Genomic DNA, 17742 nt, shown 5'->3' with positions numbered 1-17742 from the left:
TCACACGCACGCTCACGCACGACATATTGTTTTTAGTCCCATTCTTGCATATTCACGAAAGTTTCTTAAGATTTTGTACACGAGTCACGTGATTCACGCGTGTCACGACAGTTTCGTGTTACGCGCACACCTCTAGTGTAGACATGCCAATTTTTATGGGATTTGCTTGAAATTCAAAATCAAGAAGTATTTTGGGTCCATACATAAGTAAGCCGAATATGGGGCGTATCGATCGTTTTTTTTTTTTTTTTTGATCCCATACACTGAAAAAAAAGCATGCCCGGTTCCAAAGATTTTGTCTGTACTTTAAAAAGTGTGGTATTGATTCCGAGCCAAAGAAGCGGAGACTACAAGTAAGGATACTTTTAAGACACAATTCTCTTTTAAATTTGGGCTTTGTGTACTTGCTTCTAGGAAGAAAAATCTAATTTGTCGCTTTCTCAGCTTTTTTCTTCATATGCTATCAAAGTCCTTTAAAAACCAATTAACGACCAGTTTATTTTCCAAATTAAGACTCGACTTCCAGTAGAAATTATGCTATGTTTCAAGTAAAAAACTTCTTTAAAATAAAGTTTTGAAAAACATGTCCTATATTTAAACGATTTTTTGCTTTGTAGTCAAGATGCAAAAAGACAACAAATTTAAAGACAATTTCATTAAATTTAAAGAATTTTTCTGAACTATTAAAGTCAAGTTGACCTTAGCGTAACAATTTTTTCTTTCATGTTATGATACCCATATTTAAGTCAAATCACTTAATTTTAAGGACAATACGACTTCATTGAAAAGTTTATCGACTTTTGGACAAGGAAACAAACTTTATATTAGAGAAATGCATCTTCTATGCTAAACAAAATTTGCATTCGTATTTTAAAAACATGAAATATTTGACCTCACGACAATATTTTTTCCTGATTTGACTTCGAGGCACCACAATTTTTATCCAATTTGCCGGAAATTCACAATTTATTCAGTATCTCTTATAATGAGAATTTTTTATTAATAAATCGCAAAGAGAGAATGAAAATTTGGTGACTAATTTAAAAAGTCGATAAATGAGACCTGTATTCTAATTCTAGATTTAACGCCAAATAGCACCTTAACAAATGTCTTTTTTAAGAAACAGCTTCATTGATTCGGAATTAATACTAAAATCCTTAAGGGAAGGTCAAAATAGTTGTTTTCAAGTAAACTTTTTTTTTAGTGTATAACAGAATTTAGCTTATCTCCTTGTATTCCTAAAATATATTTTTATTTCGAATAAATGTTAGACCATATAACTATTCAATTGGTGGAATAATTTTGGTTTTCATTTCTTCAATTATTTACATACTTTTCTACAATTCCCATTTCAGGATCGATTTACTGGATTTAAATGTTCCCGATAATAGTTTAGAAAAAACCAAGCGTCAACGAAATGCATTCGAATTTGCAGTGAGATTTTCAAGAAATTTCCTATATCCCCTCAAGGGAATGGTATGTTAATATTTATCTTAACATATATATTTAAAAAAATATAATACAATTAATATTTCCCCTCTAGTTGGAAGATATAAAATCCACACCTATTGAACAATTCAATAGTTTAACTTCGAATGAGGCTTGTCTACGCGTCTGTCATCTCTACGGTTTGATATTGCAATCTGTGAATACCTATCACAAACAATTGCGTTATTTTCTACTCGATCATGTACCTCAAAAACTACCCATTCTTATTGAAATGATTTTTATGGTCAATGCCGAGTGTTGGGAGAAACAAATTTTCTCACGTCAAGATATCATTGTGGATAGCCTTCAGGAACGATGTTCGAAATTTTTTGATTTTCTGCAGGATTTCGAAGAAGAACGTTTAAAAATTGCCAAAGAGAATAAGCAAAAGTTAACATTGGATAAAGCTTTGCCAAAATATGATTTGAAAATGTTTATGAACAATTTAAATATGTATGAACCCAAATTAGTTCCGAAAGCAGTGACACATCGCAAGAAAGCAAAGGTATGTACCCAAAAAACAAAGTACCCATTAAAATAAAAATATATTTTTATAAAATATATATATATTTTATAAAATTATAAAAAAAAATTTAATTCTTATAAAGATCTCATTTGCCGAGTTTTCATTCCCATTATGCGATATATTAACAAATATAAAGAAAAACAAGTAAGGAAAGGCTAAAGTCGGGCGGGGCCGACTATATTATACCCTGCACCACTTTGTAGATCTAAATTTTCGATACCATATCACATCCGTCAAATGTGTTGGGTGCTATATATAAAGGTTTGTCCCAAATACACACTGTTAGAAAAATATGTTTTTCATATGTTTGGCTATAAACATTATATGTTTGGAACACAAATTTTTAAACACAATATTTTTGAGTGCAAGCATATAATGTTCATAAACTAGCATAACATGTTTGGGACATATATGTTAATATGTTAGAACATATTATGTTTGGGACATAAAATGTTTGTAAATATAATATGCTTGGATGCAAACATATATTAATTTAGAAATAGCCTATAAACATATATGTGTTTAGTAGCTTGGAGCGCTATTTAACAGGGAGCGATATTGAATTAAGTTGGTGGTTGTTGCTTGTTATTACAAAATTAACATTTTATTTTTCCTTGGGCAATTGATCAGCTACTTCTTTGATCCTTACAAACTGTGTGGTCCGCTGTTCGAATCCCCGTCCGGCAAAAGGTAAAATTAAAATAAAAAAATATCATAAAATTGAATAATTTCTTCTACAATGTTTGTATTACAGAAAAAGGTGCTAAGAACTAAAAAATCTCGTGGAAGTGAGAAAGATGTCGGGGAATATACAATTGGGCAGAAACAAAATTTTGAGCATTCAGGTCGAAAACCTATGTTGTTAGCACCTATATTACCTGTTTATTTTCATAATTCATTATGATTGTAAATATATAAATAAATAAATAAAATTTTGAGCACAATATTGGTTGGGAGAATTTTTTTAAGCATATAATATTTTTGGGTGCAAAATGCTTCCAAACATATTACATGGTCACATAATAACATATTGTTTTTTGGAAGACAACATTATTGAATTTGGATGCAAAAATACAAAATGTTTGGAATTTAGACTACCCAAACATATATTGTTTAGACCAATATGCTTTCAAACATATTATATATTGGTAGAGATCAAACATATAAATGTTTGGGCAATAGCCAAAAATGTATATGCTTGAAGCAAAATATGTTTGGGAGTATATGTTACAGAAGCGATTTTTTGTGAGCGTGCATACATTTAAATATCACTCGATTTGGACAGAATTTGATAGACTTTTAGAAAATCTATAGACTCAAAATTTAAGTTGGCTAATGCACTAGGGTGGAACACAATTTTAGTAAAAAAATATGGAAAACATTTAAATCTGAAGCAATTTTAAGGAAACTTCGCAAAAGTTTATTTATGATTTATCGCTCGATATATATGTATTAGAAGTTTATGAAAATTAGAGTCATTTTTATAACTTTTCGACTAAGTGGCGATTTAATAAGGAAAATGTTGGTATTTTTACCATTTTTGTCGAAATCAGAAAAACATATATATGGGAGCTATATCTAAATCTGAACCGATTTCATTTAAATTTGGCACACATGACTATATTACTAATTGTACTCCTAGTGCAAAATTTCAACCAAATTGGGCCAAAACTCTGGCTTCTGGGGCCATATAAGTCCATATCGGGCGAAAAATATATATGGAAGCTATATCTAAATCTGAACCGATTTCAATCAAATTTGGCGCACATGACTATACTACCAATTGTACTTCATGTGCAAAATTTCAAGCTAATCGGAATAAAACTCTGGATTCTGGGTCCATATAAGTGCATATCGGGCGAAAGATATATATGGGAGCTATATCTAAATCTGAATCGATTTCAACCAAATTTTGCACACTTGACTATACTACTAATTGTATTCCTAGTGCAAAATTTCAACCAAATTCGGCCAAACATCTGGCTTCTGGGTCCATATTAGTGCATATCGGGCGAAAGATATATATGGAAGATATATCTAAATCTGAACCGATTTCTTCCAAAGTCAATAGGGTTCTATTCTGACCCACATTAGGAACATGTGCCAAATTTGAAGGCGATTGGACTTAAATTGCGACCTAGACTTTGATCACAAAAATGTGTTCACAGACAGACGGACGGACAGACGGACATGGTTATATCGACTCAGGGACCCACCCTGAGCATTATTGCCAAAGACACCATGTGTCTATCTCGTCTCCTTCTGGGTGTTACAAACATATGCACTAACTTATTATACCCTGTTCCACAGTGTGGCGCAGGGTATAAAAATTTATATTGACCTAATCTCAGCATTTTTATACCCTGCGCCACGCTGTGGAACAGGTTATTATTAGTGCATACATATGTTTGCACCACCCAGAAGGAGACGAGATAGACACATGATGTCTTTGGCAATAATGCTCAGGGTGGGTACCTGGGTCGATCTAGCCATGTCCGTCTCTCCGTCCGTCCGTCCGTCTGTCTGTGAACACATTTTTGTGATCAAAGTCTAGGTCGCAGTTTAAGTCCAATCGCCTTCAAATTTGGCACATGTTCCTGTTTTGGGTCAGAATAGAGCTCTATTAATTTTGGAAGAAATCAGTATAGATTAGGATATAGCTCCCGTATATATATTTCGCCCGATATGGACTTATATGGCCCCAGAAGCCAGAGTTTTACTCTAATTTGCTTAAAATTATGCACAAGAAGAACAATTAGTACTATAGTCAAGTGTGCCAAATTTTATTGAAATCGGTTCAGATTTAGATATAGCTCCCATATATATCTTTCGCCCGATATGGACTAATACGGTCCCAGAAGCCAGAGTTTTACACCAATTTGGTTGAAATTTTCCACTAGGAATACAATTAGTAGTGTTGTCAAGTGAGCTAAATTTTATTGAAATCGGTTCAGATTTAGATATAGTTCCCATATATATCGTTCGCCCGATTTTCCGTCATATGACCACAGAGTTCAAAGTTGTAGTCCGATTTATGTGAAATTTTGCACAGGGAGTAGAATTAAAATACTAAGTATGCATGTCAAATTTGGTTGAAATCGGTATCAGATTTCTATATAGCTTCCATATATATGCTTTTCCGATTTGGGCAAAAATTACCAAAATAACCACATTTTCCTTATAAAATCGCCACTGCTAAGTCGAAAACTTGTAAAAGTGACTCAAATTTTCCTTTATTTCTAATACTCGTAGATATCTATCGACCGACACTTTTGCGAAGTTGCCTAAAAATTGCTTCAGAATGAATGTTTCAGATCGAGTCAGATTTAAATATATGTATATGGGACCATAAACTTTATATATAGCACACCCAACACATTTGATGGATTTGATATGGTATCGAAAATGTGTATCTAACAAAGTGGTGCAGGGTAGAATATAGTCGGCCCCGCCCGACTTTAGACTTTCCTTACTTGTTTTCTAATTCAATAACGTACTTAATTAATGCAATTAATTTTTGATTGATAATTTGATTCAATCACGAAAATGATAGTCGTGTCAGTTCTGGTACACACATGTACAATTCTCGTGTGGTGTCACACTTAAAAGGTGTTCTTGCCAACACTATACACCGTCATAGACCTGAAAAATGTACACGAATATTTCTTTTGTGTAGGCTTAGTGTACAGCCATCGTATGCAAAGTTAGAAGTTTTTAAATTATAACTTTTACATAATCAATGGGCTAAGAAAAGTGAATTTTACCAAATTTATTGCATGAAAAATATGGCATCTTCAATTCTGCAAAGTGTTCTTGGTGCACAGATCACTGAGCAAATTAAAAAAACTAACGCCGCCAATATCTTTCTGCACATGGAGGCCGCCACGATAGAAAATTTGTTTGCAGTATTATTGTAAATATTTAAGCAATACAAATGAGAAAAACCTTAACAGAATAGTTAATTATGCCCACTATAATTAAATTTCCTTTAATGTATGGATGTTAAAAACTGTTTGACCAAAACCAAAATAAAAACATCTCGGTCGTCAAAAACAAAAACGTGAACGACACGGTGATCGTTTGTTCATGAGTAACATTGAGGAGGGATAGAAAAAAAAACAAATCAAAACAGATTTGAAGCATCACGCAATTGTCGCCTTCTTATTTGTTCTTGATAAATTGCTCTTGTCCTTACATTATTCACTGCTAACAAAAATCCGGCAGGCATTTTATGGCTTTGAATTACGCACTTTTAATTTTTTATGTTTATACCGGCAAAATATGTTTTGTTTATAATTTTCTGTCTGTAAATAATATGGCTTGCAGAAAAAACCAGCTGTCACATTTTTCGATTAAAAGTCCGAAAAAAGTGTTCACACGTGGGACTCAGAACAACTAACTTTGTGTGTGGTGTGTAGAAAGTGTATAGTGTGGTGCACAATGCGGTGTGACCCAGAACAGGCATGAGTAACTATCACAGAATTAATTAGACATAAAAAACATAACCGATTAAACAGTTAATTGATTTCTTCGACACTTTCAATAAACTCAGGTCGAAAACCTATGTTGTTAGCACCTATATTACCTGTTTATTTTCATAATTCATTATGATTGTAAATATATAAATAAATAAATTTCAATAAACTCTTCAATTGACCGAATAAAAAATTTATTGATTTGATTTTAATTAGGATGTTGATTGATGAAATTAATATTTTATATTTTTTATATGTTTTGATTTCATATTTGTTGATTTGATTAAAAGATTAATCAAATCAGTTAATTTTTTAATTGATTACATTTTCAGTTTAAATAAATTGTTTTTATTTGGAAACATTTTGGTAATATTTTTTCTGTATAGGATTAAATTTATTTAATTTCTTTAGAATTAAAAATTTAATTAACTTGATTTTAATTAAGATGTTGATTGATATAATTAATATTTTAGTTTAATATGCAACACTTTCCAAACATGTTCTAAATTTACTTTATTTTTGGATTTGATTAAAAGGTTAATAAAAGATTAAAATTGATAAAAGGTTAATTTTTTAATTGATTACATTTTCAGTTTCAATTAATTTTTTATTTCGAAACATTTTGACCATATTTTTTTCTGTGTAGGATTAGATTTATTTAATTTCTTTAGAATTACTTTACTTTATTTGTTTGATTTGACTAAAAGGTTAATAAAAGGTTAATTTTTTAATTGGTTACATTTTTAGTTTCACTTAATTTTTTTATTTCGAAACATTTTGATAAAATTTTTTTGTTAAAAATTTTTAGACAAAAATGTTCATCCATGTATCATAATCGTAGTTTTTCATTATGATTTTTTAGCCAAAACGTCCTGTTACTGCCATACCCATAGATGATGATAAAGATTTCGTGAAAGAAAAACCCAATGTTGATAATATTTCTACTCATGTTGAAGATATTCCCATCGAAACCAAAAGTTCAACAACTCAATTTAATTTGGGTGCTGGTGATGCTCCAGGTTTGGATAAAAATGTTATTGAGGCATTGCAAAATTTAACCAAGGATCAGGTTCATAAAGTCCTACAACCTATTTTAGCTTCATTGGGTTCGGCTTTGGAGAAACAGGTAAGCAAAAAAAAGAGTCTTGTCTTGTTTAATATTTTAACTAAATATTAATTTCCAATGATAACCATAACAAAGCCTGGAATAACCCTTGAGTCCATAACTGAAGCTTTTACGAATATAACTATGGCTACTAAGTCATAAAGCCAAAGAGAATCTTCACATGTGTATGAAAATGTTTGATATCCCCTAAAAATTAAAAAAATTAAAATGTCCTTTTACAAAATTATTTGTTTAATGAAAATGTAATGTGAATATTATAAAATTAACCAATAAATAAAAATTAGTAGAACGTTGATTGGTTAAAAGTCATTAGTTGTCAACAGAAGAACTAATTAAGACAATTTTTACAACCAAGATTATAAACAATCCAAAATTTCGTTGACAATTTTTTATCGATCAAATCAAACGAAATGCACACACAACAAAAAAATTCTGATTCAATCACGAAATTAATTGGGCATAGAAAATTTTTTGGATTAAACATTTAATTGATTTGATTTGAAAATTTCAATTAAATTTTTAATTGATTCATTTAAAAATATAATTAAAGTTGATTGCAATACTGAATTAATTTGTATGCCATACACACAAAAAATTTTTTCTGATTCAATCACGAAATTAATTGATCCAATTAATTTTTTAATTGGAATGTCTTCAATCAGAGAAATGATAGTATCAATTAAAAAATTAATTGACAGTCAATTAAAAAATTAATTGATCCAATTAAATATTTAATTGATACTAATAATTTGTGTGATTGATTTTTATTTCAATTAAAAAATTTGTTGAATCAATTAAATTTTTAATTGAATATTTTTTAAAACTCAATTAAGATTTTAATTGGAAAATTTTTCGTGAAATTTTTTTCTGTGTAGGATGGGGATAAATTAAGTTTGTCATTCCGAAATATAGCTCTAAGACCCCATAAAGTATATATAATCTGGGTCGTGGTGAAATTCTGAGTCGATCTGAGCATTCTGAGTCGATCTGAGCACGCTAACTTCCGAACGAAACAAGCTACGGACTTGAAACTTGGCACAAGTAGTTGTTATTGATATAGGTCGGAAGGTATTGCAAATGGGCCATATCGGTCCACTTTCACGTATAGCTCCATATAAACGGACTCCCAAATTTGGCTTGCGGATCCTCTAAGAGAAGCAAATTTCATCCGATCCGGCTGAAATTTGGTACATGGTGTTTGTATATGGTCTCTAACAACCATGCAAAAATTGGTCCACATCGGTCCATAAATATATATAGCCCCCATATAAACCGATCCCCCGATTTGGCTTGCGGAGCCTCTTAGAGAAGCAAATTTCATCCGATCCGGCTGAAATTTGGTACATGGTGTTAGTATATGGTATCTAACAACTGTGCAAAAATTGGTTCACATCGGTCAATAATTATATATAAACCGATCCCCCGATTGAGCTTGCGGAGCCTCTAAGAGAAACAAATTTCATCCGATCCGTCTGAAATTCGGTACATGGTGTTAGTATATGGTCTCTAATGACCATGCATAAATTGGTCCACATCGGTCCATATTATATAAAGCCACCATACAAACCTATCACCAGATTTGGCTTGCGGAGCCTCTAAGAGAAGCAAATTTCATCCGATCCGGCTGAAATTTGATGCATGGTGTCAGCATATGATCTGTAACAACCATGCAAAATTTGGTCCACACCGGTCCATAATTATATATAGCCCCCGATCCACCGTTTTGGCTTGCGGAGCCTCTAAGAGAAGCAAATTTCATCCGATCCGGCTTAGTTTTAAAAATTATTGAATTAAAAATTTAATTGATTCAACAAATTTTTTAATTGAAACAAAAATCAATCACAAAAATAATAATATTAATTAATTTTTTAATTGGATCAATTAACTTTTGAATTGACCTTCAATTAATTTTTTAATTGATACTATAATTTCAAATTTCATCCGATCCGTCTGAAATTCGGTACGTGGTGTTAGTATATGGTCTCTAATGACCATGCATAAACTGGTCCACATCGGTCCATATTATATAAAGCCACCATACAAACCGATCACCAGATTTGGCTTGCGGAACCTCTAAGAGAAGCAAATTTCATCCGATCCGGCTGAAATTTGATGCATGGTGTCAGCATATGATCTGTAACAACCATGCAAAATTTGGTCCACACCGGTCCATAATTATATATAGCCCCCGATCCACCGTTTTGGCTTGCGGAGCCTCTAAGAGAAGCAAATTTCATCCGATCCGGCTTAAATTTGGTACATGGTGTAAGTATACTGTGCAAAATTGGTTCACATCGGTCAATCATTATATATAAACCGATCCCCCGATTTGACTTGCGGAGCCTCTAAGAGAAGCACATTTCATCCGATCCGTCTGAAATTTTGTACATGGTGTAAGTATATGGTCTCTAAAGACCATGCATAAATTGGTCCACATCGGTGTATAATTATATAAAGCCACCATACAAACCGATCACCAGATTTGGCTTGCGGAGCCTCTAAGAGAAGCAAATTTCGTCCGATCCGGCTGAAATTTGATACATGGTTTCAGCATATGAGCTCTAACAACCATGCAAAATTTGGTCCACACTGGTCCATTATTATATATAGCCCCCCGATCCACCGATTTGGCTTGCGGAGCCTCTAAGAGCAGCAAATTTCATCCGATCCGGCTGAAATTTGATACATGGTGTAAGTATACTGTGCAAAATTGGTTCACATCGGTCAATAATTATATATAAACCGATCCCCCGATTTGATTTGCGGAGCCTCTAAGAGAAGCACATTTCATCCGATCCGTCTGAAATTTGGTACATGGTGTTAGTATATGGTCTCTAATGACCATGCATAAATTGGTCCACATCGGTACATAATTACATAAAGCCACCATACAAACCGATCAACAGATTTGACCTCCGGACCCTCTTGGAAGACCAAAATTCACCTGATTCAATTGAAATTTGGTACGTGGTGTTAATATATGGCCTCAAACACCCATGCAAAAATTGGTTGAAATGGGTCCATAATATATAAAACCGATCCCCAGATTTAACCTCCGGAGCCCCTTGGAAGAGCAAAATTCATCCGATTCGGTTGAAATTTGGTACGTGATGTTAGTATATGGTATCCAACAACCATGCAGGAATTGGTTCATATCGGTCCATAATTATATATAGCCCCCATATAAACCGATACCCAGATTTGACCTCCGGTGCCTTTTGGAGAAGTAAAATTCATCCGATCTGGTTGAAATTTGGTACGTGGTGGTAGAATATGATATTTAACTCCTTATCAGTCCATAATCATATATAGCCTCAATATAAACCGATCCCGAGATTTGGTTTTGGAGCCCAAGTGGCGTAAATTTCATCCGAGTATATGGCCGTTAACTAGTTCCATATCGGTCTATAGTTATATATAGCCCTCAGAAAAATCGATCCCCAATCACACAAAAATTTGTCCATATCAAGTTCATAATGGTATATAGCCCCCATATAAGCGACCCCCACATTTCAATTCTGGCTCTCTACGTACCGTGTAAATTTCATATCGATTCGTAATTATTTATAGACTTACCTATACATACCTTTTTGTTTAATATATACCAAGTATGGACTAACTCACAATTTAGAAAACGATATTAAAAAGTTTTAAGATACCACAACCCAAGTAATTCGATTTTGGATGACAGTCTTTCGTAGAAGTTTCTATGCAATACATGGTGGAGGGTGCATATGATTCGGCCTGGCCGAACTTCCGGCCGTATATACTTGTTTGGATTAAAAACGTAACTAATTTCAATTACTTTCTTATCTGACTTTGTGTTTTAGTTTGATTATATTAATGTTTGAAATAAATTTTTATTCAAAAATCCATCGCTTTTTTAAACTGATTTAGTCTTTCGAGTTTGATTTAAAATTTAATTGAATCAATAATTTTTTTAATTAAAAATTAAATAATTTTCAATCACTGACTTAATTAAGTTAATGCTTCTATCTTGATTAAAAAGTTAATTGTATAAATTAATTTATTAATTGAAACAGTTTTCAACTTCAATTAATCTTTTAATTGGAAATATTTTGGTGATATTTTTTTCTGTGTATACAGCTCGGTTAAGGTTGAATTACACACCATGCATCAATCCGTGCGTTGATGGAAGGCTTGATTTTTTTCTGTTTGCGGCAGACTATTCGAGATTTTGATTTCAAAGAGAAATTTCAACTCTTCAATCATCGGACGCATTGTACGCATGGTATGTAATTCTACCTTTACAGATTTATTCCAGTGAGAATTCATTTTATTGTTTACTAACTTTCAGAAGCATTTTGATCTATTGCATTCAAATATAAAGTTCTTCGTGGAATTCAATTCTTCTTGGAATTCAATCGTAACAGTGTGATTGCTTTATATTTCGGCAGGGCCCAACCTTGTATTACTTACCATTTTGCACATTTTTCCTCAAATAAATCGAAAACATAAATTTTGTTTTTTTTTGTGTTGGGTTTATTGAAGTTTTATTACAATTGTGTATACGTAGAATTTTTGTTTATACAAATCAAATTTGATTATATAAATTTTATAAATTAATTAAAAGTTAACATTATTAATATTATTATAAAAAAAACAACATGCATAAAATTACAATATTTGAAGTTTTTGAAAATTTGTTCATGTTATATATAGAAGAGAAAACAGCCTAAAGAAAAATTATTTTTACAGAGAAAATTCTTTAAATACTATAGATTTTAAAATCAACAATTTCAACAATTAAATTCTAAAAATATTTTAAAAATTCCAATATAATTATTTGTAATACAAATTTAAAAAAAATATATATATTAAAATATTGGAATGTTATAAAAAATAATATTTAAATCAAAACATTTAATGAATTTCAACGCAGTAAATTAATTTTCTTCTCAAAAAAAGGAAATATAAAATAAATATTTATGAGCATTAAAGGATAAATTTTATTAATTATTAATTAAATTTTATTAATTAAAAAAGATCTGGTAATTTCGAAAATTTATTTTAATATTTTTTAATAAAAAAAACTTGAAAATAAAATTAAATTGCATACCAAAAAAAAATCAAATACAAATTTAGCTATAATGTGAACAAGTGTCTTTAAAAAACGCTATATGAGAATATCTGGTGTGGTGTGTTCTGGTGTTCCTGTTTAGCAATGCTAAGAGAGGGTTTTCAACGAAGCTACAACTGCGAGAGATTACTTCTGCCCAGACAAACTGAACTGGCCAAACAAAATATTCATGATTCAATCACTTCGTATAAAACCCCATCTTGGATACTTCAATTCAATAATCTATTCATTTTTGTATATATTTTATAAGAAACCCTTTCCTTACATTCCTATGAAGGCCTTTTTTCTATCACTATAATGTCGTGTCGATTAAGGAGCAGGAGCAATAAAGCATAAATGGCAGTTTTAAAACACTTCACTATCTAAATTTCTATATCTACCAAAATGCAAGGCATCCAATATATCTGCCATTGAATCAAATTTTCCCTAGACCACCTTATTTTGGTATGTTGTCCTTCATTGTTAAAAAAAAATAATCTAATTTAAGAGAGTGAGAAAAAGAGAGAGATAGTGGTAGTGTGGGTGTAAGAGAGATATTATATAGAGGTTCGTTGTTATTTTCTAATAGTATTCACAATTTAGTAGCTGCTTTTGCCTTAGTTCCAATTACCGGGTACTAAGTCCTCCATACTGGTTTAGGCCGCACAATCAGTGCAAACGGGTCTGTTCTCCTCAACGGCAAATGTTGAAGCCGTAATGGGATTCGAACATTTCTAGATGGGAAAAATTTAAAAAGAAAAATAAATATAAAAAATTATGTGTTATTGGCATTTTCTATCAAATAAATTTTGGTGCAAATTTTGATTGAATATCAAATATTCTATGACATTTCGATAATTATGAAATTTTCTATAAAAATTGCATAATCATCCTACTTTCTATGCAAATTTTTATCAAATTTCATATGAAAATTCGATAATCAACAAATTGTCAATGAAATATCCATATTTTGATTGAAAAATTCGAAAAAAATTGTGCCATATTTTTAATAGAACTTCAATGAAAATTCGATACTAACAAAATATAATAAAAAAAGCAGATATCAAAGTTTAATCAATATCGAATATTCGTAGAAAATTCTAAAAATAATACACACAAAAAATTTTCTTCTGAACCAATCGCGAAATTATTTGATCCATTTAATTATTTAATTGAAAATTCTTCAATCACAGAAATTATAGTATCAATTAAAAAATTAATTAATCAAAATAAAAGAATTGATACTATTAATTTTTATGATTGAGTTTTGTGTCAATTAAAAAATTTGTTGAATCAATTAAATTTTTAATTGAATATTTTTTAAAACTCAATTAAGACTTTAATTGGAAAAATGTTCGTGAAAATTTTTTCTGTGTAATATAAAATTTGAGTAATATGGAATTTTCATAAAATATTTTATTCATAAAATATTTTTGAATTTTCATAGAAAATTATTTACAATTTGAAAAACAATTTTGAGGAAGAATTTTACATGTCATGATTAAAAATTATCAAACCACTTTTATTGTAGATCGACTCCTGATGAAGCAATTCAATGTAATTGCGAAATATTGAAAAATAAAGAAACCAATACACACCATAAACGATCTCAAGCTTGATTAATTATTTTCTATTGGATAAAAGAAAGATCGAATAAAATCAAAATTTCTAATAGAAAATTTTTCCTAAAAAATATGAATATTGAATTTTCCTAAAAAATTTATGAATATCGAATTTTTATAGAATATCGAATTTTCATAGAAAATTTTATGAATATAGAATTTTCATAGAAAATTTGATGAATATCAAATTTTTATAGAGAATTTGATGAATATCGATTCTCCTAAAAAAATGATATCGAATTTTCTTAGAAAAATTATGAATATCGAATTTTCTTAGAAAAGTTGATAAATATTGAATTTTCTTAAATTATTTAATGGTTACCGATTTTTTTATAGAAAATTTGATGAATATTTAATTTTTATAGAAAATTTGATGAATACCGAATTTTTATAGAAAAATTTTATGAATATCGAATTTTCATAAATATTTGATGAATCTCGAATTTTTATAGAAAATTTTTTTCCAAAAAAAATTTTTTCCTACAAAAATATGAATATCGAATATTCATGAATATCGAATTTTTATAGAAAATTGTATGAATATCGAATTTTCATAAATATTTGATGAATATCGAATTTTTATAGAAAATTTGATAAATATCGATTTTCCTAAAAAAATATGAATATCGAATTTTCATAGATTATTTAATGAATATCGAATTTTCATAAAAAATGTGATGAATATCGAATTTTTATACAAAATTTTATGAATATCGATTTTTTATAGAAAATTTTATGAATATCGAATTTTTATAGAAATTTTTTTCCAAAAAAAAATATTTTTCCTAAAAAAATATGAATATCGAATTTTCATAGATTATTTAATGAATATCGAATTTTCATAGAAAATGTGATGAATATCGAATTTTCATAGAAAATTTTATGAATATCGAATTTTTATAGAAAATTTGATAGATATCGAATATTCCTAATAAGATTTATGAATATCGAATTTTCATAGAAAATTTAAATTTTTGAATGAATATCGAATTTTCATAGAATATAGAATTTTCATAGAAAATTTGATGAATATTGAATTTTTATAGAAAATTTTATGAATATCGAATTTTCATAGAAAATTTGATGAATATTGAATTTTTATAGAAAATTTGATGAATATCGAATTTTCATCGATTATTTACTGAATATAAATTTTCATAGAAAATGTGATGAATATCGAATTTTAATAAATATTTGATGAATATAGAATTTTTATAGAATTTTTTTTTTTCCAAAAAATATTTTATTCCTAAAAAAAATATGAATATCGAATCTTCATGGATTATTTAATGAATATCGAATTTTCATAGAAAATGTGATGAATATCGAATTTCCATAAATATTTGATGAATATCGAATTTTTATAGATTTTTTTTTTCAAAAAAATTTTTTTCCTAAAAAATATAAATATCGAATTTTCATAGATTATTTAATGAATATCGAATTTTTATAGAAAATTTTATGAATATCGAATTTTCATAAATATTTGATGAATATCGAATTTTTATAGAAAATTTGATAAATATTGATTGAATATTCCTAAAAAAATGGATAAATATCGAATTTTCATAAATATCGAATTTCATTGAAAATTTTATAAATATCGAGTTCATAAAAAATTCTTAAATATCGAATTTTCACATAAAATTTAAAAAAATTGAAATTTTCATAGAAAATTTGATGAATATCGAATTTTCATAGAAAATTTTATAAATATCGAACCTTCATAGGAAATTTGATGAATATCGAATTTTCACAGAATATTTAACCCTGGAAAGTCATTCTTATTTTTTGTACACTAACGTCATCCTTCGTCATTTTGACCACGGCTTATTTGAAAACGATATAATTTGCATCGTGAGCAAAAATGAGAACCAAAATTGAGTTTATTTTCTTATTCAATTTGTTTTTAATTAGTATACAACAAAAATTCATAAAATAGTTGAATTAGTATAACTTAAATTTATCATTTCCCAATCGACTAAAATTCAATTTAAATCGAAAATGAAATTACTCGTAGTCATTTTGACGAAGGATGACTGTCCAGGGTTAATGAATATCGACTTTTCATAAAAAATTTTAGGAATATCGAATTTGCCTAAACAAATTGATGAATATGGGATTTTCATAAAAAATTTGATGAATATCCAATTTTCATAGAAAATTTGATAAATGTCGAATTTTCCGAATAAATTTGATGAATATGGGATTTTCATAAAAAAATTGATTTTCATAGAAAATTTGATAAATGTCGAATTTTCCTAAACAAATTGATGAATATGGGATTTTCATAAAAAATTTGATGAATATCCAATTTTCATAGAAAATTTGATGAATATCCAATTTTCATAGAAAATTTGATGAATATCCAATTTTCATAGAAAATTTAATAAATGTCGAATTTTCCGAATAAATGTGATGAATATGGGATTTTCATAAAAAATTTGATGAATATCCAATTTTCATAGAAAATTTGATAAATGTCGAATTTTCCGAATAAATTTGATGAATATCGATTTTTCATAGACAATTTTATGAACATCATATTTTAATAGAAAATCTTATAAATAGTATTTTCAATGAAAATTTTATGAATATCAAAAATTTAATTGATTTTCCTAGAACATTTGACGAATATAGAATTTTCCTAGAAGATTTGACGAATATCGAATTTTCCTAGAAAATTTGATGAATATCGGATTTTCATAGAAAATGTGATGATTATCGAATTTTCATAAAAAAAAATAATAAATATCGGAAATTTAATTGATTTTCCTAGAAGATTTGATAAATGTTGACTTTTCCTAGAAAATTTGATAAATTTCGAAATTTGATAAATTTCGAAAAATCCCAGTACAACCAAAAAAGTTACTTCACCATAAAGGAAAGGGAATAAATAGATTTCGATTTTATAACATAACATTTACTCACCTTGCACTTGAAGCAATCTCGGTGCCATTTGGCGTCCAACGCAACTATGGCATTCTCCGTTATAGGTTTAGTACAACCAGCGCATCGGGCAGCAAAAAGTTCTTCAAAATCGGTTTTGCAAAAGGCTTTGCCATCACGTTCGTAGAATGAAGTACCCACCAAGGGTTTGTTGCAAGGTCCGCCACAGCAAAAGCATTCCTCATGCCAGGTCTTACCCAAAGCCTTAATTGTGCGCTACAAATATATAAAAATAAATATAATTTTATTTTAATTATTTCACATACAAAAAAATATTTACAAAATTTTTATTTTGAAGATATTTATTTTTTTTTTTCTAATATACGTCTTTGCTTTGAGCATTGAGCTCTACCCCTTCAATTTCTAAATAGAATGTATTAGCTTTTAGGTTTTAATAATTGCAAAATTATCTTAATGTCATTCTCATTTTATATAAAATAATGATGCCTTTATAATTTTACATTAATTCATGGATA

General features: G+C 29.2%; 2 protein-coding genes and 1 long non-coding RNA gene across 5 annotated transcripts in view; 2 read left to right on the top strand and 1 right to left on the bottom strand.

Moving 5' to 3' along the window:
• Positions 1-17742, top strand: part of LOC142230627 (uncharacterized) — a 339644-nt gene that overhangs the window by 190990 nt on the left and 130912 nt on the right. The gene's annotated exons all lie outside the window — the stretch shown is intronic.
• The window catches only part of LOC142230536 (uncharacterized), a 120193-nt gene that overhangs the window by 15227 nt on the left and 87224 nt on the right, over positions 1-17742 (top strand). For both annotated transcript variants that reach the window (XM_075301179.1, XM_075301180.1), the window contains exons 5-7: positions 1356-1476; positions 1544-1993; positions 7352-7615. In XM_075301179.1, the coding sequence (XP_075157294.1) occupies positions 1356-1476; positions 1544-1993; positions 7352-7615 (835 nt within the window). The remainder of the gene's footprint in view (positions 1-1355; positions 1477-1543; positions 1994-7351; positions 7616-17742) is intronic.
• Positions 12629-17742, bottom strand: part of LOC142230537 (transforming growth factor beta-1-induced transcript 1 protein) — a 76787-nt gene continuing 71673 nt past the window's right edge. For both annotated transcript variants that reach the window (XM_075301182.1, XM_075301181.1), the window contains exons 4-5: positions 17249-17482; positions 12629-13429 (exon numbers count right to left, since the gene is read on the bottom strand). In XM_075301182.1, the coding sequence (XP_075157297.1) occupies positions 13352-13429; positions 17249-17482 (312 nt within the window). In that variant the 3' untranslated portion in view covers positions 12629-13351. The remainder of the gene's footprint in view (positions 13430-17248; positions 17483-17742) is intronic.

This window comes from Haematobia irritans, chromosome 3, assembly GCF_050003625.1.
Source record: "Haematobia irritans isolate KBUSLIRL chromosome 3, ASM5000362v1, whole genome shotgun sequence".
Lineage (NCBI taxonomy): Eukaryota > Metazoa > Arthropoda > Insecta > Diptera > Muscidae > Haematobia > Haematobia irritans.
The sequence above is the reverse complement of the archived record's forward strand: the minus strand, read 5'-3'. Positions and strand labels throughout refer to the sequence as shown.